Source organism: Leucopleurus acutus, assembly GCF_964270905.1.
Source record: "Leucopleurus acutus genome assembly, chromosome: 3".
NCBI lineage: Eukaryota > Metazoa > Chordata > Mammalia > Artiodactyla > Delphinidae > Leucopleurus > Leucopleurus acutus.
This window is the reverse complement of record NC_139145.1, coordinates 2,148,225-2,172,861: the sequence shown is the minus strand read 5'-3', so window position 1 is coordinate 2,172,861 and position 24,637 is coordinate 2,148,225. Positions and strand designations below refer to the sequence as shown.

Genomic DNA, 24,637 nt, shown 5'->3' with positions numbered 1-24,637 from the left:
CCCCTGCAGTGGAAGCTCAGAGTCCTAGCCACTGGACCGCCAGGGAAGTCCTCAAAATAAAATGTTTATTTAAAACATTTTTTTTTTCAGGGCCTCTGGGTTTGGAGTCACTGCTCCTCCAGCTCCCGCCTACAGCCCCCAGTCTGTCCTCTCGACAGTGGCCACCAGAGTGCGCCTGTGAGCACCGAGTCAGGCCCCGCCCCTCCTCTGCCCACAGCCCTCCAGGGTCCGGCCTCCCTGGAGGTAAAAACCCAAGTCCTCCCCGCAGCCCACAGGGACCTGCACGACCTGCCCCGTCCCCTCGCTGCCCTCCCCTCCTCCCTCTCTCCCCCTCGCTCACTCTGCTCCAGACACACGGGCCTCCTCGCTGTTCCTCCTACACGCCAGGCATGGTCCTGCCCCAGGACCTTTGCACCAGCTCTCCCATGGCGCCTCCCTTACCTCCTTCAGGTCTAGCTGTTACTTCTGCCCAGATACCTCTCACTTAGGTCACTGCTATTAATCTCAGTACCACCTCCTCAGAGAAGCCCTCCCAGAGCCCCCAGCCCAGGTTGTGCCTCTGTACCTATGCTCTCAGAAATCTAGGTCGGACTTGTTATTTCTGTTACGTGATGATCTGATTATTGTCTATCTCCCCTGAGGACCCTTGGCTTCCTTTAGGGCAGGGACTGGGTCTGCATCAGTGCTGGGTATACACAGTAGGCGATCAGTAAACCTCGAGTGAATGAGCCAGCGCCCAGCCAGGCTGCAGAGCTACTTCATTCTTGGGCTCTGGTCAGACCTGTTAGGCCACAGATAAGACCTCAGCCACCTGCAGCCCCGCAAAGCAGCCTACACCAGGGAGACCCCAAGCTCCCAGCGTGAACGAACCCCCCAGGCTCCCACCCCTCCTGGCGGCCACGACCCACTGGGAGACCTCAACCCAGTCCCTACCCCCTTTGGGCCTCAGTTTCCCTGTAGGTGCTCAGTGGGGCAGAGGAGGAGCATCCCACAGGTTTCTCTGAATCCTCCCTTCCCCCACCCCTTCCGGCCATGCGCACACTGCTCCCTCCTGGTTGTAGTTGGCACTGCAATTTCAGACGGGAATTCCGTCCCCCATCACTTCTCCTTTCTGTACTTGGCGCATAGCAGGGGCTTGCAATATTTTTGTTGAGTGAATGACTGAATAGGTGGGAAAATGAATGCATGAATGACACCGCCTCTGGCCTGTGAGGCAGCAGTGGACGCACCCTTCTCCAAAGCCCTGCATTTGAGCACAGCGTCATCCAATGGGTACTAGGGAGACATTGAGTGTTCTTTTTTTGAAATTTATTTTTTTACTTATTTTTGGCCGCGTTGGGTCTTTGTTGCTGCCCGGGGGCTTTCTCTAGTTGCGGTGAACGGGGGCTTCTCTTGCTGTGGAGCACGTGCTCTAGGCGTGCAGGCTTCAGTAGTTGAAGCACGCAGGCTTCAGTAGTTGTGGCTCCCTGGCTCTAGAGGGCAGGCTCAGTAGTTGTGGCACTCCGGCTTAGTTGCTCCGAGGCATATGGGATCTTCCTGGTCCAGAGATCAAACCCATGTCCCCTGCATTAGCAGGAGGATTCTTAACCACTGCGACACCAGGGAAGTCCCAGTGAGTGTTCCTGAGCAGGGCATGAATATGTGAGGTGGCTGGAGGAAGACCATGTGTCTTGTGGTGGTTGCCCCCCTTCTTAGAGGGGTTTAAAGTGGGGTTTCTCTACCTCAGCACTATTGGCTTTTGGGGCCCAACCGTTCCCTGGGGTGTCAGGCTGGGGGATGGGGGGCAAATTACCCTACAGTGAGAAGCACGGGTATAGACTGAGCAGGGTGGGGTCAAAGAGAGCCAAGTCCAGGGCCAAATCCAGCTCTCCTAGTTGGGCTTGCCACTCGACCCATCTGGCCTCAGTTTTCTCAGCTGCAAAATGGTCACGTGGATATCCGTGTAACAGTGGCTGGAGCAAAGCAAACACTCCATAAGCATGAGCCAGCTTATTTTGCCAGACCTACATCCAATCAGTAACTCCTCCCCAGTCCTCCCCAGTAATCGCAGCCACGAACCCCTGCATGCACGTGGCAGGGGGGAACCTATTTATGTTTTGTCCTATGAGTCAGTAAAGCAAATACACATCTATTTAGAAAATATTTGACTTTCTTCTACCTAAAATCATGTTGTGTGCCACCTGCTGGTGACCCAAGGTCATGTCGGGAAAGACTGAGCTTTCCCCTTTAGCCATGAGGTTCCAAGCAGGTCCTTAGAAGGGGGCTTCTGCAAATATTTATTGCCTTGGGGGCCTTTGGGGACCCTTGAGGGGTTGATTCTGGCTAACTGGGGTCTCCAGACTAGGTTTTGGGGGATAACTGCAGTGGGGAGTGGTGAGAAATCAACTTTGGGGGCCTCAAAGATTTTGATTATATTCTCTGTCTTGTACACTTGGCAAACTCTTATCCAACCCTAAAAACCCTAGTGGCAATACCCCCTCCTCCAGGAGCACTTCCCTGATCCTCCATTTTCCCCTCTGCCTCCCCCCTTCCCACAGTCTGGAGTTCCTCTCTGCCCAGTCTTGACTGGATGAGGCTGGGAAGGGGTGTCTATGCCCAGATTTGCCCCTTCAACCTTGGCCTGAGATGGGGCACAGGAACAGCTGGGCCTCAAGGTCTAATTTTTTTAAGCACAAAGGAATGTGCGGGTGGGGCCGATGGTGGCTCCACCCATCCAGGTGACTTCCTCCCTCCCTCACCCCCAGGTAGAGGGTTTCCAGCTCTCGTCCTGTAGTTCCTAGATGGCTCCTGAGGGTGAGGCTGGGTGAGGAGAAAGAAGCCTGACCTTAACTCAGAGGAACCTAAAGAATTTCCTCCGCCCTCGCCGCCCCGCCCTCCCCAGCTGGGGACCCAGCCAGGCGCTAGGTGTGAAGACAGGCGGGTACCACTGGATTCGGGGCAGGCCCAGAGGCGGCCGCTGTGCGCCTTCAGAGAGTCCATGCCCCTGGCCTCCCTGGGCCTCCGTTTTCTCTCTCTAAAATAGGGTAAACCTCCCGAAGATGGGAGTGACCCGAGAAAGACCAGCCCTATGCTCCTGAGGTCTCTGACCCTTGACTAGCTCCTAATCCAAGAGATCTCCCTACTGAATTTCAACATGTAGTTTTTCTCGGATGTTAAACTTTCCGAAGCGCGGCTCCGTTCCGAACGCGGCTGTAATCCCTTCCCGGTCTTCCTTGCAGCCTTGCCTGGCTGGTCTCCAGCCCCGCCGCTGGCTAGTGCTCAGCTGGGCGGAAAACCCGGCCTGGAATTCCCACCCCTGGGCCTGGATCCTGTGTTGGGAGGGGAAGGGGGACGAAGGCTGCCTCGGCGCCGTCCCGAAGGCGTGTCGGGGCGGGGGCGGAGCCGGTAGGGGCCACGGAGGAGGAAGAGGTGCAGGTGCAGCCCCAGCGGCGGAGCGGGCTGGAGGAGGGCGAGAGCCGGGGACCTGCTTCGCCGCGACCCTCCCCAGCCTCCTCCCTCACGCCAGGGTGGGGGCCAATTGTTTCTAGACCCCCCTGGGGCAGAGGCACTGGACGGCCCCCGGGTGGACTATGGCGGTGAGATTCCAGGCGAGTAGCCCGCCGAGGGCGGGAGGGAGAGGGGACCGAGCTGGGGTCAGGGCTGGGACCTGGATCCAGGACCCCAGATCACCCTCTGCCTAGGTAACAGATGGGGAAACTGAGGCCCAGAGGAATGTGGTGGCTAGCCCGAGGCTGCACGGGCAGAGGCGTCCGCGCCCACTGGCCTCCAGAGCGGCCTCCGAGAGCTTCCTCTGTCCTGGGTCTGCCTTCGCAGGTAGACCTGAGTTCAAATCCCATTTTTTTCTCCGTAACTTTGGGCCGCTGAATCCATGCGTCTCCGAACCTCATCTATAAAGTGGACGGTGGTCACTTTATAGAAGGGTGTAGGAAGGATTCCAGGACAAAAGTGTGTTGCAAAGCGCCTGGCACGTAGTAGGTGCCCGGTTTCCCGGGAGATCAGCGGAGTTAAGCTTGAGCACTAAGGGCGGAACCGTGGGCAGGGACTTCATATGTGGGCGGGAGCGGCTTTGGCGAATGCGGCTAGGCTGCGGACGAGGGGATCCCCATTTACTGGGTGCCTACTGTATACAGAGCCGTTCACTTGGGCGACCTGGTAGACATGGGCGTCGAGAGCCCCGTTTTGCACCGAGCAAGCCGACCGGGGCTGCGAGAGGGAATCCCTGTGGCTCTGTCTGGGGGGACTTCGCTCTCCAGGGCTGAAACTTGAATCGACTTTGTCACACCCACCCCGCTGGGTCTCAGGTCGGGCCCCAGAGGGGTAAACAGGCCTAGGCTGTTTACCTGGCTCGCCCCAGGCCGGACCGCCCGAGGCTCTAGGGCCGGGCAGTTCTGGTTCCCGCCGCCTCCTTCCCGGCAGCAAGGAACCGCTCCCAGAATCCAGTCCCCAGCTCGAGTATTTGTGACCCCCCTTCCCCTCCCCCTCCCCACCCCCGCCGTTGTTCCCAGAGGTTGGAGTGGGGAGGGGGAGAGCGGACAGCAGCCTGGTAGCCAAGTGCCCGGGGCGGTGTGCCTTGGTAAGACCTGTCCCTCTGGAGGCGTCTCCTCTCCGGTGTTTCTGTCCCGCGCGTGGCGGGGGGCGAGGACGAAGGCCCGGGCCCCGCCCCCTCGGAGCGCACCTCGACGGAGGCGGGGCTGAGGAGGCTAGGAACTCAGGACGTACCTGGTTGAGTTCCTGGCGGAATCAGCCTTTTATTCCACCATTCACGCATTCCTCAAACTCCCGCGTGCCTGGTCTTGTGGGGACAATGCTGGGGTCCCAGGGCCCCCAGCCCTGCCCACTAGGAATCCCTGGACTAGAGGGATGTAGGGGAGACAGGTGGACTGGGACATCCCAGGCCCCAGTAATCAGAGACGTAAAATGTGTGTGTCGGGGGGGGGGCGGGGGGGGGCGGGGGGGCTTTGAGGACTCATTTCCTGGAGGAAGAGACAGTGGCACTGGGGCTGTGAAGGATGAATAAGAGTTTGCCAGGGAGCGCAGCATGTGCAAAAGCCTGGAAAGGAGCTGATTGGAGGGCCCATCACCAACGTACCTAGAGAGACAGCCCTGCCCAACCTTCACAGACCAAGAGGAAAGACCAGAAACTCACTAACTGATGATTAAACAGGATAATTTAAGATGGTTTTGGATGTCATGAATAAAACCTCATAAATTAAGTAGGGAGGGGTGGTAGGGTGCCAGGGAAGATTGGCTAGTCTAGTAGGGTCCCCTGGGGAGGTTGTGTTTGAGCTGAGACCTGAGTGTCCGGGGCAGCTGTGTGCATCCTGGGAGGGTAACCAGGCACAGGGCACTGCCAGGGAAATGTTTGGAACTAAGTTGAGGTGGGATGTGGTGTTAGGCGTGACCCCATGGGTCATGGAGAGTCCTGCAGTATCCATGGAGGCAAACCTACACAAGCTGGGACAAGCCCCAGCCACCTGTGCCTGCCCCCTTAGGGGCCCTGACTCCCTGTGGGCTGTTTCTTAAAATAAGGCCAAGAAATCAAAATTCTGGGAGGCCGTTTAATGACACTAAGCATAAAATCAAAGCAAGTGAAAAGATTCTGTTCTGAAAAATAAGTTCAGAAAGAAAAAAAAAAAGCAGAAGGATACTGTAGCCCGGTGGTTAAGATTAAAGGTATGGAATGGGCTGCCAAGGTTTGCGGCGCGCTGTGTGAGCTCCAGCAAGTTACTGAACCTCTCTGGGCTTCCCTTTCCTTCCCTGTAAGGCAGGAAGGCAGGAATAGGAGAAGTGCCATTTCTGAGGTCACTCAGGAGTAAATGAATGGGTACGTGCAATGCGCTCGCTGGCAGCGCACGGAATAGTGTTGCTTAGTAATATTATGCAGAGGAAGAAGGTCATTATTATTACTTCTCACAACAGCACTGTCATCTCTCCTAGAGGCTCCTTCTGCTATTCGTGCATGACTCCACGCCCGCTTCCCACACCTCAGCGCTGAAAGATGGGGCGGTGGGGGTGAGGGAGGTACCCATTTCACAGATGGGGAAGATGAGGCTGGGAGAGGCACCACCACAGCCAGCAAAGGGCAGACTGCAGGATTTGAGGCTCAGTTGAGAGAGCAGACCTGGCTCCCAGGGGTGTCCGTGAGGCCCTGCCCTTGGCTTTGTTTCCCTCTTCTCTGCCCCCTTCCTACCTTGGGGGAGCCTGGAATGCTGCTCTCCCGGGAACCTCTAAGAAAAGGCACCAGAACACATCACACCAGCGGAGGGCTCACAGGGAGTCCCCCGCCCTTGCAGTGCTGAGCTGGGCAACCAGGCTGGGGAGGGAGCGTCATTTCTACAAGGCCCCCAGGGTAGTGGGACAGCCCTGCAGAAGGTAAGGAATGGGTGGGGGCTGGCTTCCCGGAGGGCTCCACATCCCCCGCTTCTGCCAGCATCTCCCGGCTGAGTGACCTCTACTCCCGGAGCCTGTGATCTCATCTGTACCTTGGGCTTGAAAATAACAGAATTCACGCCCCACAGCCCCACCCTCAACTGCTCTGTTGTCTTGGCAAGTGACTTCCCCTCTCTGTGCCTGGCTTTCCTCTTCTGTGACGGGGCATAATAGAATGCCCCTTAGTGAGCAGATTAAATGAGATCTTACCTGTGAAGTGCTTGGCGCAAAGGAAGCACTTCATTCATTCATTCATTTCTTAGATAGTTAGAATCTCTCCTATGATCCAGGCACTCAGGATCAACTTTGAATGAGGCAGATAAAAATCTCTGACCTCTGAAGCCAATATTCTAGAGGGAGAAGGGCAGTGACCAGATTTTAAAAACCTAGAGAGTGTCAAGGGATCACAAGTTCTGTGAACGAGGAATCAGGGAAAGGAGGATAAACTGGTCTGTTGTGGGATGGCAAGCATTCCAGTTCCAGACAGGGTGGTTGGGAGAAGTAGGTGAGGGAGCGGGCCAGGTGCAGATCTGGGGGAAGAGAGATCCAGGCAGAGGAGATGGCTCGTGCGAAGGTCCTGGGGCAGAACTGGGCTTGGTGTGTGGGAGGAACATCGAGGAGCCCTGAGTGTCTGGAGCAGAGTGAGACCCTTGTGTCTGCAGGCCTTGCTAGATCCCCACCACCACCACCATAGGGACTGAGCCAGACCTTCCCGAGGGACAGTGACAAGGACTAACATTTCCTCTGCTCCCACCACAGTATGGCACTATTAACATTTGGAGATGGGTCATTGTTTGTGGTGGGGTCTGACTGTGCACTACATGTAGGGGTTTGAGCAGCACCCCTGGCTCCCACCCCCTCGATGCCAGGAGCACCCCCCAATCATAACAACCACAGATGTCCCCAGATACCACCCAGTGCCCTCTGGGAGAGGGGGTAGAATGGTCCTGGATTGAGAACCACTGATTTAAGTCCATTTTGCAGATGAGAAAACTGAGATCTCAGGAGAGGTAGCAACTAACTCACAGACTTGGGCCATGAGAGTGTCAGAGCTAGGCTCCACACCCACCCAGGTATGGGGAGCCCTGATTGCTCTGATAGACCTCATGTCCACCTTCCCTGTCACCTCCCACCAGGTGCTGGACATGGAGGAGCTGACCATCTGGGAACAGCACACAGTCACGATCAGCAAGGTGAGGCCTCCCTCCCTCCGCGTGGGTGCTGATGGGAATGGTGGGTTGGTTCCTGCAGGACAGCCTTTGTCCCAGTGAGAAGCAAAATCACGTTCTGTCTCTCATCCCCCCCTCAGGACCCCCGCCGAGGCTTCGGCATTGCAATATCTGGTGGCCGAGACCGGCCCGGTGGATCAGTGGTTGTGTCCGATGTGGTGCCCGGAGGACCAGCTGAGGGCCGGCTACAGTGAGTGTCAAGGCAGCTGGGTTCCGGCGGGGGTGGGGGTGGGGGGGACACATCAAGAGGAGGGAACTGTGTGGGCCCAAACCAGGAGGCTGGAAAGTGCCTGGCGCCTTCCAGCTCTGTCAGTACAGGGCTTGGGGCTGGCAGAAGGACAGACAGTGACTAGCCCCCACTCTCCTCAAGGCACTGGTCCTCTGATGAGTTCTGGGGGTCATAGTGGCCCCAGGATGCTCCCAGAGCAAATATCCTGGAAACCTCTTTTTGGCTGGAGGGAGAGAGACCCAGTGTCCTGAGCTCTTGGGGATAGAAGGCTCCTGGGAGTTATGTTGGGAAAATGGTTCTGGGACCCAAGAGGCTGACGGGTGATATGGCTCAGCTCAGAATCAGCGACCAGCTTCAGAGAGAGTACAAAACGGACAGGGAGAGAAGGGGAGAAAAGCAGGAAGAGAGGGCCCGAGAGAAAGAAGCGAGGGGGTACAGGGACACCAGGTGTAATTGCAGCTTATGTTCTATGATTGCATTTCACTATGTGGGTTCTGCGATCAGCCCCATTTTACAGATGAGGAAACTGAGGCCCAGAAGGATAAATGTCTTCATGAGTCTGGGGACACCAGTAAATCAGAACCAGGCTTTGTACACATGGGGGTACCTTCCAGGGGCCCTCAGGGCAGGCCTGGGGAGAGGGGCTCCTGGGTGATGTCTCCTCCCTGAGATCCGGCCTCCTCCCTCAGGACAGGGGACCACATCGTCATGGTGAATGGGGTCTCCATGGAGAGTGTCACCTCCACCTTCGCCATTCAGATACTCAAGACCTGCACAAAAGTGGCCAACATTGTGAGTGGGGGCTCGGTGGGAGAGGCAGCCCCTGGCTGAACCCCACTTCTCCTGGTCTTGTTGCCCATGGGCAGTATGAGTATAAGCTTCCCCAAGCAAGTGGAATCTTGTTTCCATTCACAGCTTGGATTTAAGGCCCAGAGAGACCAGAGTCCCCCAGGGTCCGCCATGGGATGGGGCAAAGCCTTGAGCTGCCCCCTGCCACCCCGACCATTTCTGCCTGCCCTAACAGACAGTGAAGCGTCCCCGGAAAGTCCAGCTGCCCGCCACCAAGGCCACCTCTGGCCTGGGACACCAGGACTCAGATGAGGAAGACGGGCCGCGGCGCCTGGACGAGGCTGACCACGGCCAGGGCTATGAGGGTGACACGTCCAGCGGCTCTGGCCACTCCTGGGGCGAGCGCTCCCGCCGGCCAAGGACAGGTCGCCGGAGCCAGGCCAGCAGCCATGGGCGCAGGAGCCCGAGCGGCGGCTCCGAGGCCAACGGGCTGGCCCTGGTGTCTGGCTTCAAGCGGCTGCCGCGGCAGGACATGCGCATGCGGCCCGTGAAGTCCGTGCTGGTGCGGAGGAGAGACAGCGACGGTGAGCGTGGGGGCCACGTTGTCGGCAGTGGGGCTTGGCATCCCCGGGAACAGGCAGCACTGCTGCCCCAAAATCTGATCACATGTGGTGTGTGGTCAGCAGAATAATGGCCTCCAAAGATACCCACATCCTGGTCCCAGGACCTGTGGACGTGTCACCTCATAGGGCAGAGGGGACTTTGCAGGTGGGGTTAAATTAAGGCCCCTGAGATGGGGATGACCCTGGATTCCCCCGGGGCTCCTAGTGTCATCACAGGGTCCTTATAAGAGGGAGGCGGCAGGGTCAGAGGCAGAGAGAGATAGGAGATGCTGCGCTGCTGGCTGTGAGGATGCAGGAGGGGCCGCGAGCAGGGATGCGGCATCTCTAGAAGCTGGAAAAGGCAGGAACCGATGCTGCCCTGGAGCCTCCGGAAGGATCAGCCCTGCCCACACCTGGATTTTAGCCCCGTGAGGCCCATTTCAGACTATTCGATGAATTTGTGTTCTATTATAGCCATTACGTTTGTGGCGGTTTGGTACAGCAACGGGAAACTCACACATCATGACATCAGTAGACTGTCGAGGGATTAGTAGGTATAGAACAGTAGGGACGTGATCTCTCATTCCTGTCTTGAGTCAATGGCAGTATTGTGACCTTGGAATTCTGGTCATGACGTGACAAATGACACTGGGATATCTACCCCACATTGTAATTTTAATAATCCTGAAAACGCTCATCGTGATGTCACTGAGTATTGGGGTTGTGACCCCTAAGCCGCTTTGGTGATGTCATCAGGGTGTTGGGAAGGGACAACCTGGGCTCTGCTCCTTCTCAGGTGCCTGCTGCTGACTGCTGCGCAATGATATCAGAATCCCTGCCCCAGGGCCTTTGCACGGGCTGTTCCCACCACCTGAAATGACCTTCCCAAGACACCTTGCTTCATCCAAGACCCAGCTCAGACGTCACCCCCTGAGAGAGGCCATCCCCCAACACCTGTCCCAAAACTGCCCCTCCTGGCCACTCTCCCCACCTCCTGGCTTACGCTCTCTCTCTCTTTTTCTTTTAATACTTTTTATTTTTTAATTAATTAATTATTTATTTAAAATTTTTATTTATTTATTTTTGGCTGCGTTGGGTCTTCATTGCTGCGCGTGGGCTTTCTCTAGTTGAGGCGAGTGGGGGCTACTCTTCAGTGCGGTGCACGGGCTTCTCATTGCAGTGGCTTCTCTTGTTGCAGAGCACAGGCTCTAGGTGCGTGGGCTTCAGTAGTTGTGGCTCGCGGGCTCTAGAGCGCAGGCTCAGTAGTTGTGGCACACGGGCTTAGTTGCCCCGCAGCATGTGGGATCTTCCCGGACCAGGGTTCGAACTTGTGTCCCCTGCATTGGCAGGTAGATTCTTAACCACTGCACCACCAGGGAAGTCCCCCAGCTTTCTCTCTTCCCAGCGCTCAGCATCACCGGGTGCTTGTGTGTTCCACCTCCCCCAACTACAGGGGACCAGGTCTGCTTTGTCACCCGCCGACAGGCACCTTCAGGGGGAGAGTGCCCACTGGAAAGGGGCAGCAGGCTGAAGCCTGCCCCCTCCCTGCACGACAGCAGCCTGGAAGGTGGGATGGTTGAGGGCAGGCGAGAAGGCTGAGGTCTGAGAGCCCCTGGCAGCCCAGAACCCAGGCCCTGCCTCAGTTTCCCTCCTCTTCCACCCACAGATTTCGGGGTCAAACTGGGCAGTCAGATCTTCATCAAGCACATCACAGAATCGGGCCTGGCTGCCCAGAACAGCAGGCTCCAGGAAGGAGACCTCATCCTACAGGTGAGCCCCTTCCTCCTGTCAGGGGGCAGGGAGACCGGGGCCAGAGGGTAACAGTGTTACCGAGGCATATGGCAGTCAGCAAAGCTGGTTCTGAACCACTTGCCTCCTGCATTGTGGCCTGTTTCACAAAGGTTGGAGATGGCTACGCAGGATTTTCCCCCCTTCCCCGCATCTGCTGCAAATCCATTGCCAAATGTCGGTTTCTAGCACCCCCTTTGGGTTGTCTGTTTCTAGTATCCCCAGAATCACATGATGTGCTGGCTACAGCACTGATTCATGGGCCTGCCTTAGGTGCCTGGATGCTAATGGTCCAGAGACCAGGCTTTGAGGAGCAGCTCTGCCTTAAGAGCTTGGTTTCCTTCTAGACTCCTCCCCTGAAAATCTGTTTCTAGTGATTCCTAGTGTTTGATATACAAATCATTTCTGGTTGATTGTTTCTAGAGCTTCCTCAGAGTCATCTGTTTCTAGTGACCCCGAAGAATTGTCTGTTTCTAGTAGTTTGGGGCTGACACTTGAAACAGAGCTTGGAGGTGGAGCTGGGGGCTAGAAGGGTTACTGAAAACAGACATTCCCAAGAGAAAATGTTAGCAATGGATTCCTGGTGAGCGGAGGTGACACTAAATCCCTCCTAGGAATTGTATGTTTCTAATCAACTTCTAGATGTCTGTTTCCAGACCTCCCAGAGATTGTCTGTTTCTACTATCTACATATTTACTCCCTCTCCCCCAATTAGAGTTGTTTCTAATATCTGTTCCCAGTGTCTCCTGAGAAATTTCCCCCTCTGGGGAAATGAGAGTCAATCCATTTTTAATTTTTCCCTAGCGCCCCCCCACCCCTCTTAGAAAATTGTCTGTTTCTAGAATTCTTCTGGAGGTCAGTTATTGGCATAGTCTCCTCTCACAGCAGGAATGCAATTCTATCATTTTCTGTTGAGAATGTCTGTTTTTAGTAACCCCTGAGGGTTGTGTGTTTCTAGTCCCCCTCACCAAGGTATCTGTTTCTAGTATCCCCTATCTCTCATGAACTTGCTTCCTCCTTCCTGATCCCTTTTAGATCAACGGGGTGTCCAGTGAGAATCTGTCACTGAGTGACACACGGCAACTGATCGAGAAGTCGGAAGGGAAACTGACTCTGCTGGTGCTCAGGGACCGAGGCCAGTTCCTGGTGAATATCCCTCCGGCCGTCAGCGACAGCGACAGCTCCCTTCTGGAGGGTGAGGGGCCAAGAGGCCAGCCCTGGGAGGTTCAAATGGAGGGTCAGGGAGGCAGGCTGTGCCAGGCAGGACCAAGCAGGAGTTGGGAAGCCTGGCCCTGAGAGGCTCAGAGAGGGACAGAAACTTGCCCAAGGCTACACAGCAAGTTAGGGCTGGAGGCCCTCAGCTGAGCCTGACTCTGGTCTGGGCCCCTTTGCTTAGAGGGGCCTGATGTGCCCCTCTGTGAAATGGCAGCCTGGAAGGCGTGCCCGTGGCTGAGACACGCTTTCCCCCACAGACATCTCAGACCTCGGGTCAGAACTGTCTCAGGCGCCACCATCCCATGTACCACCGCCACCCCAGCATGGGCAGCGGAGTCCGGACGCCAGCCGAACCAGCTCCCCCATGTATGTAACCTCATCGGCTAGAATGGCCAAGTGGGATGGGAACATGGGCCTATCTTTTCCAACATGGGGTAGCCTTGAGGGTGCAGTCATGGCGGCCTGCCTGGAAGAGGCCTCTCCTTCCACACACAGTCCTTCTTGCGTCCTTATTGTGGCTCAGGGTTCTCGGTCCTGGGAGAACCAGATATGGATGGACTTAAAGCAGAAGGGATAACAGAATTTTACAACAAGCCCTAGAAGACTTCAAAATGCGTAAGCCCTGTCACCGAGCAAGGCTTTTAGAGAGTTCTCTTGGGAGTGAAATAGCCACAGCTGTGTGCAGGGATTAGAGGATGCTTATTCGTTATGATGATGTTTATAAAAGGGACAGAGTGGCAGTTACTTTGTTAGTCTCCTGGGGCTGCAGTAACCAAGTGCCACAAACTGGTCGGCTTAGAACCACAGAAATTTATGGTCTCAAAGCCCTGGAGACTGAAGACTCAAGTCACGGTGTCAGGGCCACACTGCCTCTCAAAGCTCTTAGGGGGAAATCTGTTCCAGGCCTTTCTCCTAGCTTCTGGTAGCCTCCGGCATTCCTTGGCTTCCAGGTGGCCGTCTCCCCGCTGTGTGTCTTCATGTCATCTTCCCCCATGTATGTGTCTCTGTGTCCAGATGTCCCCTTTTTATAAGGACACCAGTCAGACTGGATTAGCCACCGCCCCCACCCCAGTATAACCTCAAGTTCACTAATCACATCATGATGACCCTGTTCCCAAATGAGGTCCCATTCTGAGATCCTGGGGGTTAGGACTACAACAGGTGAATTTTGAGGGTACACAATTCAACGCCTTAAAAAACATGATTGCACAACACTTGGGGATTAGGTAACAGGCACCTCATTTAAGCCTGCAGTCCCCTGTGAAGTAGGGGGTTGTATCTGTTATCTACAGCCGCATAACAAATGACCCCCAAACCTGGCAGCTTGAGACAATGGTAAACATGTCTTACCTCACTGTTGCTGAGAGTCAGGAATTGGGGACGGCTTAGCTGGGTGGTTCTGGTTCATGGTCTCATGAGGTTACAGTCAAGACGTAGTCTAGGGCTGTGGGCTTTTGGGAGTGGATGGTCCCCTTCTAAGCTCCCTCACATGGCTGTTAGCGGGAGGACCAGGAGTGGGGGTCATTGTGGTCCATTTTAGAGGCCAGAGGAGGGCCCACGCCAAGGCCCCAGATCTTACTCCACCACTAATTAGGGCACTAACTAGCGGTGACACAAGGAGATGGTGTGTGTGTGCTTGGCCCGTAGTGAATGCTCTTTATGACGATCGTTATAATATAATCCTTGCTTGGGAATATTAGACAGCCATGAAACAGGATGTCTCTGAGAGTATATTGAAAAGGCCTTGGGAAAACGCACTTGGCATTGTGTATGGTGAATGAACCGGATTGCAGAGTGACACAGGGCAGCATCTCAAAGCGTTTGGGGGACTCCTGTGTGATCTTCCCAGGGATTCCATGGGCACACAGAAGGATCTGTGGACAGACGGCTCCAAGTAGCTCGATGTGTTTCTCCGATGCAGACCCTGTACTCTTTGAACCTGCCCCATGAGACCTGGGCTGGGGGTACATCATTCTCAAGTGTCTTTCCCCACCCCCAGTCACTCAGCACTGGGGGTTCACAGGCTGTATGTCGGAAATGCCAACATATGGCCTGATCTTGATTTTCTTTCAGAAGTATATATTTCCTCACCGTTTCTTTGAAAGCATCTGAAAGATCTGGAAAGTAACTCTTCTGTGCTAACAGTGGGTTGATTTTTCAGGGAACTTTCTTTCCGTCCTGTGGTTTAACTCTGTGTTAGTATGCTCAGGCTGTTAACAAAACACCATAGGCAGGAAGCCGGAAGTCCATGGCCAGGGTGCTGGCATGGCTGGTTCCTAGTGAACGCTTCTTCCTGGCCCATGGACGGCCTCCTTCCTGCTGTGTGTTCCCATGGTGGAGAGAGTGATCTCTGGTGTCTTTTATAAGGACACTAATCCAGTCATGGGGGCCCCACCCTCATGACCTCATTTAAACCTGGTCACTTCCAAAGGCCCGCCTCCTAAGACCATCCCACTGGGGGTTAGGACTTCAGCATATGAATTTGGGGGGACACAGACATTGGGTCAAGAGCACCTTCTATAACTTTTCACTAATATTAAAACAGTAAACATGACTGTTTGTCACAGGCTCACGTCATTTTGAGGCTTTGACTCGACTCAGCCATCCCAGGGTTCGGAGGAGGAAACTGGGGCTCAGAGAGGGGAAGCAGAGGGCCGGAGGTCACACAGCTGCAGAGGGGCAGGACCAGGATTAGAACCTGAGTGCCAATAAATCAAAATTCTTCTAAAAATTGCTGCTCAACATCCCCCTACCCCCACCTCACCCCAAATCTGTTCCCCACCAGGGAGAGCCCCCAGCTTCGGCAGGAAGGTTCAGTGGATTCCAGGACTCCGTCAGAACCAGGTGAGCAGAGGGTGGTGACTCTGAGCACCCCTCCTCTGATTTTTCTGATCACAGCCAATGAGGCTCTACCGAGCAGAGTGGGGAAGGCGGGCACAGACCTAAGAGGCCAGGGACAGTTCCCTGGGAAGAAGCGCGGGGCTGGGGGGTGCATTTCAAGGGGCAGGGACACCCCCCAGCAAAGGTTTGGCGGCTGGACCAATCAGTGTGCTCGGGAAAAACTGGCTGTTCCCTTTCAGACTCCCCGAGGCAAAGGAGCTGTGACATGCACAGCATGCCTAGTGGTCAGAGCGTGGAGGACCATGGGTATGTGCTCCAGGACAGAGCCCCCCAGCTGAGAACCCGCACACCCGGGCTGCCTCCTGCTTCCCATCACCTGCCTTCTCGCACCAGCATGGGGGTGGGGCTCTCCCATCCTCGGCCTGATGCCGACTGTCTCTGCCTCACTGCTCAGGTACAGCCCCGCCTCGCGGGTGGTCCGCTTCCTCAAGGGCGCAAACATTGGGCTGCGGCTCGCCGGAGGCAATGACGTGGGCATCTTCGTGTCCGGGGTGCAGGCGGGCAGCCCGGCAGACAGACAGGGCATCCAGGAGGGAGATGAGATTCTGCAGGTGAGCGGGGGAGGCTGGTGGTGGGCCTGCTGGGTGGTACCCGAGTCTGTTACTGCTTGTGTGTCCACCCCCGGGGACCCCCTGGGGACCAGCAAGACCCCCCAGAGACATTCAAACATTTTAAGGGCTTCCCAGCCTGGGGCATGACCTTGATGATTGGGTCATGACCTTGTGCATGTCACATCCTTGTTGTCGATGTCATGACCTCGATGTCCAGCTCACGACCTTTCCCAGGTCACTGCCTCGTTATCGATGTCACAGTCTCCTTGTTTGTGTCACTGAGTTGACCGTGTCCTGACCATGTTGCCTGGGCCACACCCTTGATCCCTGCGTCCATCCACAGTCCCTTTCTGTGCCACCTCCAGTCTCCCGTGTCCGGGTCGTGGCCTTATCCAGGTCGCGCCTTCATGGTGTGTCTTTACCTCCATGATAATCAGCGTCTGTGACCTGCTGTCCGGGTCTGTATATTGTGTCCCTGTCACGACCGCATGTCTGTCTTGACTCTTTCAAGTATCCCAAAATTCTCACCGGTGTCCTGGTCCTGTCACAGCTGTGGCCCCTCGTTCCCATGTCTCGATGTTGGCAACCCACAGAGCCTCGGTTATGCCTGTACCGATTGCATTCCCTGTATCCTGGTTTCTGGGCCAGACCTTCACGTGTGTGTGTGTGTGTGTGGTGCCCAGGCTGCCACAGGGCAGTGCCCCTTTCGGAAAGCCGTCCCCCAATCTCTGGGGCTCTTGACAGCAGCTCTGGAAGGAGCTGGGTGGAGGGCTTTGTCTGGAGGAAGAGCTGGGATCTTGTGCCCTTGTCCCACCCCTGCACCCACTTCCCGGCAGGTGAATGATACTCCATTCCGGAACCTGACCCGGGAGGAGGCTGTGCAGTTCCTGCTGGAGCTGCCCCCGGGCGAGGAGGTGGAACTGGTGACGCAGAGGAAGCAGGACAGTGAGTGTGTGTGAGTGTATGTGCGTGAGTGTGTGAGAGCGCGTGTGTATGTGAGAGTGGAGCTGGGATCCACGGCCAGGCCCTGGGGAGGGGTCGGGTCTGGGCTGTGGCCCTGCTAGCTCAGGAAGCCTCCCTGTCCACAGTCTTCCGGAAGATGGTGCAGTCCGGCGTGGGCGACTCCTTCTACATCCGCATGCACTTTGAGATGGAGCCCAGCCCGCCGTCTGGCCTGGGCTTCACCCGCGGAGACGTCTTCCACGTGCTGGACACACTGTACCCCGGCCCTGGACAGAGCCACGCCCGCGGAGGCCACTGGCTGGCGGTGCGCATGGGGCGTGACCTCCGGGAAAAAGAGCGGGGCATCATCCCCAGCCAGAGCAGGTGCGGACCGCCCACTGGGACAGGGCACAGCATCACTACTTAGCATCCTTGGTGATTCCCTCTGGGGAGCCATGCAGAAGGCTCAGGGCTGACCAGTCAGTGCTTGTATGAGTTTCCTGCAGGTGCTGCAACAAATTACCACAAACCTAGGGGCTTTGAACAACACACTTTTATCCTCTCATGTTCTAGGGTGAGAAATGAGTCTGATGGGGCTACATTCAGGCGTGGGCAGGGCTGGTTCCTCCAGAGGCTCCAGGGCAGCATCGGTTCCCGTCTTTTCCAGCTTCTAGAGGCGCTGCATCCCTGGCTTGCGTCGCCTTCTGCATCCTCACAGCCAGCAGTGCAGCATCTCCCGTCTCTCTCTGCCTCTGACCCTCCCGCCTCCCTCTTATAAGGACCCTGGGATGACACTAGGACCCCCGGGGAATCCAGGGTCATCCCCATCTCAGGGGCCTTAACCCCACCTGCAAAGTCCCCTTTGCCGTGAGAGGTGACATATTCACAGGTCCCGGGATTCGGCCTCGGACATCTTTGGGGCTGTGATCCTGGACCCCGGGCCCCGGTGCTCACTCATCTCCTCTCTTCTCTCCAGGGCAGAGCAGCTGGCCAGTCTGGAGGCTGCCCAGAGGGCCGTGGGGGTCGGGCCTGGAGCCTCGGCGGGCTCCAGCACACGGGCCGAGTTCTGGCGGCTGAGGGGTCTTCGTCGGGGAGCCAAGAAGACCACCCATCGGAGTCGTGAGGATCTGTCGGCTCTGACCAGACAGGGTCATTACCCGCCATATGAACGCGTGGTGCTGCGAGAAGGTGGGCCAGGGTGGGAGGGGCCGAGGGGGGCCCTCGAGTAAGAGTGTTCAGAAGCCACAATCCTTACCTCTCTCCTTCCACCCAAAATACCCCCTTTTGGTTACTTTAGGATGAAAATACACACGCACAAAACCAGCACATAGATCCTTTCCCTACCCGAGAACTAGGGGTAAAAATACACCTCATTCAGATTTCAGGAAGGGAAGAGCTTAAGCTGTTGCCCACAGCCTCAGGGCAGAAGGATTAAAACCAGGTGCTAAAAAAAAAAAAAAAAAAACAGGTGCTGAGGCTTTTTAAAGAAAATGGCGGGAGGGTGGGAATAGCAGGTGAGCCAGGACGGGAAAGGGCTGAGCAGCTGCTTCCCAGCTGCTGGTCCATCGTCCAGACGAAAAAGACTCAAACATAAAAGGCTACGTACTTAATTTCTACCCCCAGCCAACGAAAGTTTAGAAATCTGAACATATCAAGTTTTTAAGAGCAAGAGAGAAGGAGAGGAGAAAAAGAGAAGGGTCAGGTGTAAAGAGTGGTCTGCTTACTCGCTTTTCTCCGGCCAAGATGCCTTCTGCACCCACTTCCTCACTGGTAAAAGGGAGTATTGGTGAGGCCAGGGGTCAAACAAGCTCTTCCTGCAAAGGGCGAGACAGTATTTTAGGCTTTACAGGCCAGATGGTTTCTGTCCGAATGACTCAACTCTGCAGGAAGGCAGGAGAGAGGGGACATGCTGGATGTGGCTTTGTGCCAATAAAACTTTATTTACAAAAACAGGCAGTGGATCAGATGTGGCCTGAGGGTTGTAATGGTGGTTGCCAATCACTGAGTTAGCTGGGTTCAGCTGCTCTGACAGACCCCAAACTGTATAAACAAGAAGTTTCCTTTTCAAGTAACAGTCCCAGTATAAGAAGGTCAAGAGGTCTCACACCTTCCCTTGAAGGATACAACCCAGATTTCACACATCATTCTGCTTGCATCCCATTGGCCGGGATGTAGTCACATGGCCATCCTTAGCTTCAAGGGAGGCTGGGAGTTGTAGTCTTTAGCTGGGCAGCTATGGGCCTGGCTAGATCTACTATGGAGAAAGTGGAGAGGCAGTTGCACAAGAAGCTAGCAGCCTTTGCCCCACATGGGATCCTGATTCTTGTCATTGATTCTCTGCCCCGCAGCCAGTTTCAAGCGCCCGGTGGTGATCCTGGGACCTGTGGCTGACATTGCTATGCAGAAGTTGACTGCTGAGATGCCTGATGAGTTTGAAATTGCAGGTGAGAAACCAGGTCCCATAGCAACCTCATTGGTGAATCATTTCATAACCCTTTCCCAGGTTGAGGCAGCTTGATAAGGGGGCTGCTAATGATGCTGTTTGGGGGAAAGAGTAAGAACAACCATGCCAAACATGAGGCAGATCAGCCGCCAGCAGCCCCTCCAACCCCTGGGCCAGACATCCTCAAACAATCTTGCCACCCTTTACCTGGATAGAGCCTCAGAATCCTTCTTAACACAGTTCACCAAGCAGCCATTGCCAATGGAGCCAATTGGACAATTGCCAGTTGTCTGTTTGTTCAAGAAATTTGTCTATTGAGCTATAGACACAGCATCGAACAAATACACAGGGTCTCCTGAGGAGACTAAAAATGAACAACTGCAGGAACAGTTAGGCTAGAGTAGGGAATCAACAAATTACAGCTCCTGGGCCAAATATGGCTGTTTTTATTCAGCCTGCTAATTAAGAATGGTATTCAGAGACTCCCTGGTGGTGCAGTGGTTAAGAATCCACCTGCCAATGCAGGGGACACGGGTTCGAGCCCTGGTCTGGGAAGTCCCACATGCCACGGAGCAACTAAGCCTGTGCACCACAACTACTGAGCCTGAGCTCTAGTGCCCGCGAGCCACAGCTACTGAGCCCACGTGCTGCAACTACTGAAGCCCGTGCGCCTAGAGCCTGTGCTCTGCAACAAGAGAAGCCACCACAATGAGAGAAGCATATGCACCGCAATGGAGAGTAGCCCCCCGCTCACCGCAACTAGAGAAAGCCCATGTGCCACAACGAAGACCCAATGGCAGCCAACAATAAATAAATTAAGAAAAAAAAGAATGGCATTGATATATATTTTTATTTTATTTTATTTTTGAAATAGGTGTGGCTCTTTTATTTATTTATTGTTGGCTGCATTGGGTCTTCGTTGCTGCGCATGGGCTTTTCTCTAGTTGCGGTGAGTGGGGGCTACTCTTTGTTGAGGTGCGTGGGCTTCTCAGTCCAGTGGCTTCTCTTGTTGTGGAGCATGGGCTCTAGGCGCATGGGCTTCAGTAGTTGTGGCACACGGGCTCAGTAGTTGTGGTGCGCGGGCTTAGTTGCTTCGTGGCGTGTGGGATCTTCCTGGACCAGGGCTCGAACCCGTGTCTCCTGCATTGGCAGGCGGATTCTTAACCACTGCGCCAGCAGGGAAGCCCAAGAATGGTATTGATATATTTTAAATGGTTAAAAAGAAGTTAAAACATTTTTTTTGTGACATGTGAAAAGAACTGAAAGCTGCAACTAGAACAGATACTTGTACATGAAGATTCATCATGATTCACGGCAGCCAAAAGATGGACACAACCCAAGTGTCCATCGACAGGTGATGGATAAATAAAACGTGCTCCATGCACACCGTGGAATATTATTCAGCCTTAAGAAAGGAAGGAAATTCTGACACTCACTACAACATGGATGAACATTGAAGACATGATGCTCAGTGAAATAAGTCAGATACAAAAAGACAAACACTGTCTGATTCCACTCACAGGAGGTCCCTAGAGGGGTCACATCCACAGAGACAGGAAGTAGATGGTGGGGGCCAGGGGCTGGGGGAGGGGGAGGGGGAGTCAGTGTTTCATGGGGACAGAGTTTCAGTTTGGGCAGATGAGAAAGTTCTGGAGACGGATGGTGGGGATGGTTGCACCACAGTGTGAATGCACTTAATGCCACTGATCCGTGCGCTTAAAAATGGTTAAGGTGGTACATGTTATGTTACACACATTTTACCACAACAAAGAGAAAAAAGGCAAGTATGCGTCCCCCTCCTTTTAGGCCCCAGCGTGCCTTCTCCCTCAGCTGCCATGCTATCTAGGAGGGCTTCCTAGAGGAAGCAGTACTCCATCTCATGTCCTAGAGGACACATAGGGGATGGGAGAGTAGCTTCTTTCGGGTCACAGCCCAAGCAAAGGCCCAGAGTCGGGACCGAGCCTGGGAAAGTGAGTGTGTGGAGCACAGACCATGCATCTGTCTCCCCATCATGCCAGTCGTTGGCTCAGTGACTCTGAGCTGGTGACCGTATGTCCCTGGCTCAGTTTCCCCATCTGCCAGTAACAGCCACTCCTGTTCAGGAGGAGGAGGCGAGGGTCGTGGTCAGGAGGGGACCCAGTGTGGTGTCAGGAGCGGGGCCAGCAGGAACTGCTGCTGCTGCTGCTGGCGTTAGGATTTCTCTCAAGGGCCATGGGTAGCCGTGGTGGGTTCTTGAGCAGGGGAGGGGCAGGGAGACATGAATTTTAAGGGCCAGTGGACTGCCCTCCCGAAGCTGCCAGTCGCCTCTCCCCTCCACAGAGAGCATGTCAAGGACCGACAGCCCCTCCAAGATCATCAAACTGGACACCGTGCGGGTGATTGCAGAGAAAGTAAGCAAGGCTCTGCTGTGGGTCCCATTTCACGGATGGGGAAACCGAGGCCCAGGTCTCCAACCTGTTCTGGCCCCACACCCCGCAAGTGTGGTTTTCCCCCTCTTGGAGGCTTTGTGATGCGGGGGACTTGAGGGAGACAGAGCCTGCCCAGAGTCACACAGCAGCAAGTCCTGGGAAGAGGCAGAGACTCAAACTGGGGCTCTGGTGCTCAAGACACTGTGGCCTGGGCTATCACCAAGCCCCACCCCAACATGATGGCCTGCAGATGTGAGAGGCTGGGGTCCACTCTGACCTCAGACTCTTCATCTCTGTCTCTCTGATTCTTCACCTGTCTCTGATGCTCTGTCTCTGGGTGTTTTTCCCTCCACTGTCTCTCTGTCTCCCTCCCCCACGGCCCCCAACATTGGCCCGGCCCAGGACAAACACGCACTCCTGGACGTGACACCCTCAGCCATTGAGCGCCTTAACTACGTGCAGTACTACCCAATCGTGGTCTTCTGTGTCCCCGAGAGCCGGACAGCCCTCAAGGCACTGCGCCAGTGGCTGGCCCCCGCCTCCCGCCGCAGCTCCCGCCGCCTCTATGCTCAGGCCCAGAAGCTGAGGAAGCACAGTGACCACCTCTTCACAGGTGGGGTGGGAGCTTAGGGTCTGGGGTGGGCGGTGGGTCCTGGCCTGAGTCTCCAGCCATGCTGATGCCCCTCCCCACCACCCGCAGCCACCATCCCCCTGCAGGGCACAAGCGACTCCTGGTACAAAGAGCTCAAGGCTGTCATCCGCGAGCAGCAGACGCGGCCCATCTGGACGGCCGAGGACCAGGTACCTGTGAGGGTTTGGGAACAGTCACAGTTAGGGCTGGCTTAGGGGCCATGGCCAAGGCCCAGATTTGACCTGAGGCTAGGAGCTGGACCTGGTTCCTGGGGTGAGATGGGATTGGGGTCTTCTCCTGACGCTGGAGTCAGGGTTGGGGCTCAGCTCAGATTTGGGGTCTCAGTCTGGACCAAGGTCAATGGTCAGAACTCACCTTGGGGTCAAGGGTTAAGGCTCAATTTGAGGTTGAGGACTGGAGTTTGGAAGGTGGTGTCCCGGGTCCTGGGTTTTCTCTTAAGATCAGGGAGGGCCGGGGCTCGGCTCAGCCAGGCCATGTGCACCCGCAGCTGGACAGTTCCTCAGAGGACAACCTGGACCTCCCTTACCGCAGCCTGGCTGACAGCTCCGCGGATCTGAGCTGCGACAGCCGGCTCAACAGCGACTATGAGACAGACGGCGAGGGCGGCGTCTACACGGACGGCGAGGGCTACACGGATGGCGAGGGTGGGCCCCACATGGACGTGGACGAGGGGCCCCCGGCGCCAGCCCTGGCCCGGTCCTCGGAGCCCGTGCTGGAGGATGAGCCTCGGATCCTGCAAGATCACGGGAGATCCTCGGGTCACCAGGGGACCCAGGTGAGCAGAGCACCAGGCTGGCCCCAGCAAGGGTCTTGGGATGGGGCTGGGACACCTAGGGAGCCTATTTTCTGCCAGGATGTCGAGGAACAGATACTTCCCCGACCAGATCAGTAGCTTGGACCTTGATCTAGGGTACTTGAACCACTGAGTCACTTAAAGCAAATATTTAACCTCTGCATGAGTTTCCTTATCTGAGATACAGGGATTGATGGTAAAGTCTTGACAAGCTTGTTATTTTGTTGTTGTTGTTGTTTTTTGGCCACGCAGCTTGTGGGATCTTAGTTTCCTGACCAGGGATCGAACCTGGGCCCCCTGAAGTGGAAGCTCAGAGTCCTAACCACTGGACCGCCAGGGAATTCCCACAAGCTTGTTGTTTAAACAGAATACACTTAGTCCAAGTCCCGGCCCATGGGAGTCGGGTGTTTAACAATAACAAATATTGACTTAGCACTTATTCTCTGTGCGGCTGCCTCAGCCTCCAAGGTGCCTTTCTGTGAATTTGACAAATTCCTCCAGACCCTCTCTAGGGAAATGTAAAAATGTACGAGTCTATGATGTCTCTGGTAGAATGGTGCTCCGTGGGGTTGTGCAGGACCCGACCTGCTCAGCTGTCCATGGCATCCTGATTATGGGGCAGGCTCTCCTCTAAGCACTTGACATATACGAATTCATTTATGAACTCCTGACAACAACCCTCTGAGGAAAGTCACAGATGGGAAACCCCACTCCCCCTTTGCTGACAGGCTGGGAGATCACAGCCAAGGCCTTCCCCTGTCCCAGGCTGTTTTCTCATTTAAAATTGGGGATGAGCTCCAGACTTCTGTGGGGGCAAGGAGAAAGCCTGTGGGTAGCACTGTCGGGGGCAAAGGTGGGGAGGTGGGATGGAGTGGTTACTCATCCCAGTTTATCATACTTGGGGGATAAGTGTTAACCTCCTTTCTCTCTCTGCAAGGTGGATGGCCACCACCCACAGGGTCAACGGCGACAGGACAGCATGCGGTAAGAGCCCCTGTACTCCACATTGGGGGACCTCAACCCTCCCCCTGGGACTCAGGGTGTGGGGTGGAGAAGAGACCTAGAACCAAGCTATGCCTTCGTGGTGTTGGGAGCCTACTGAGTGAGACAGAGCCAGACAGAGCTATTCCAAGTCCCATATAGTCAGGGCCATGGGAGTAGGAATCCTCTTCCTGGGAGGATTGGGAGGGCTCCCTGAAAGAGGGGAATTTGGAGCAGGCTTTGAAGGATGTGTAGGAGTTTGTCAAGTCTTGCTCATCTCTGACTGCACCCACTGTGCCTAGCCCAGAGTCAACTCAGATAATGGTAGGTAAGTCCACACCCTCCCCACCCACAGCCTCTGTTCTATTTTCTGATCCCCAGGACATATGAGCGGGATGCTCTGAGGAAAAAGTTTACACGAGCCCGAGATGTGGAGTCCTCTGACGAAGATGGCTATGACTGGGGACCGGCCACTGACCTGTGACCCCTCCCAGGTGGCCAGCTGGCCTGTCCTCCCTTTTTCTCCCTGGAGCTGAGACTCAGCTTCCCACACAGAACCTGGAAACCTGCCTCCCTCTGCCCGGTCTTTAATAAATGGAGTATTTTCACAGCACTGGCTTCTAGTGACTTCCAGGGACAAGGGGCCAGAGTAGGGTGCTGTCTTTCCTCCCTCAACCCCACAGAC

The 24,637-nt window shown here is 55.4% G+C and overlaps 1 protein-coding gene across 1 annotated transcript; it reads left to right on the top strand.

The window, feature by feature from the left end:
• Positions 1 to 3,569: 3,569 nt before the first annotated feature.
• TJP3 (tight junction protein 3) lies at positions 3,570 to 24,483 on the top strand (the record flags this gene model as incomplete). The annotated part of the gene is made up of 21 exons (XM_082836492.1): positions 3,570 to 3,575; positions 7,503 to 7,622; positions 7,739 to 7,848; positions 8,577 to 8,679; positions 8,912 to 9,260; positions 10,945 to 11,048; positions 12,102 to 12,261; positions 12,539 to 12,647; positions 15,067 to 15,125; positions 15,362 to 15,428; positions 15,577 to 15,733; positions 16,570 to 16,678; positions 16,822 to 17,059; positions 17,652 to 17,863; positions 19,024 to 19,119; positions 21,438 to 21,508; positions 21,929 to 22,139; positions 22,227 to 22,327; positions 22,666 to 22,953; positions 23,909 to 23,955; positions 24,334 to 24,483. The coding sequence occupies 21 exons, from the start codon at positions 3,570 to 3,572 to the stop codon at positions 24,434 to 24,436; spliced, it is 2,820 nt and encodes a 939-aa protein (XP_082692618.1). The 3' UTR covers positions 24,437 to 24,483.
• Between the last annotated feature and the right edge of the window lie 154 nt (positions 24,484 to 24,637).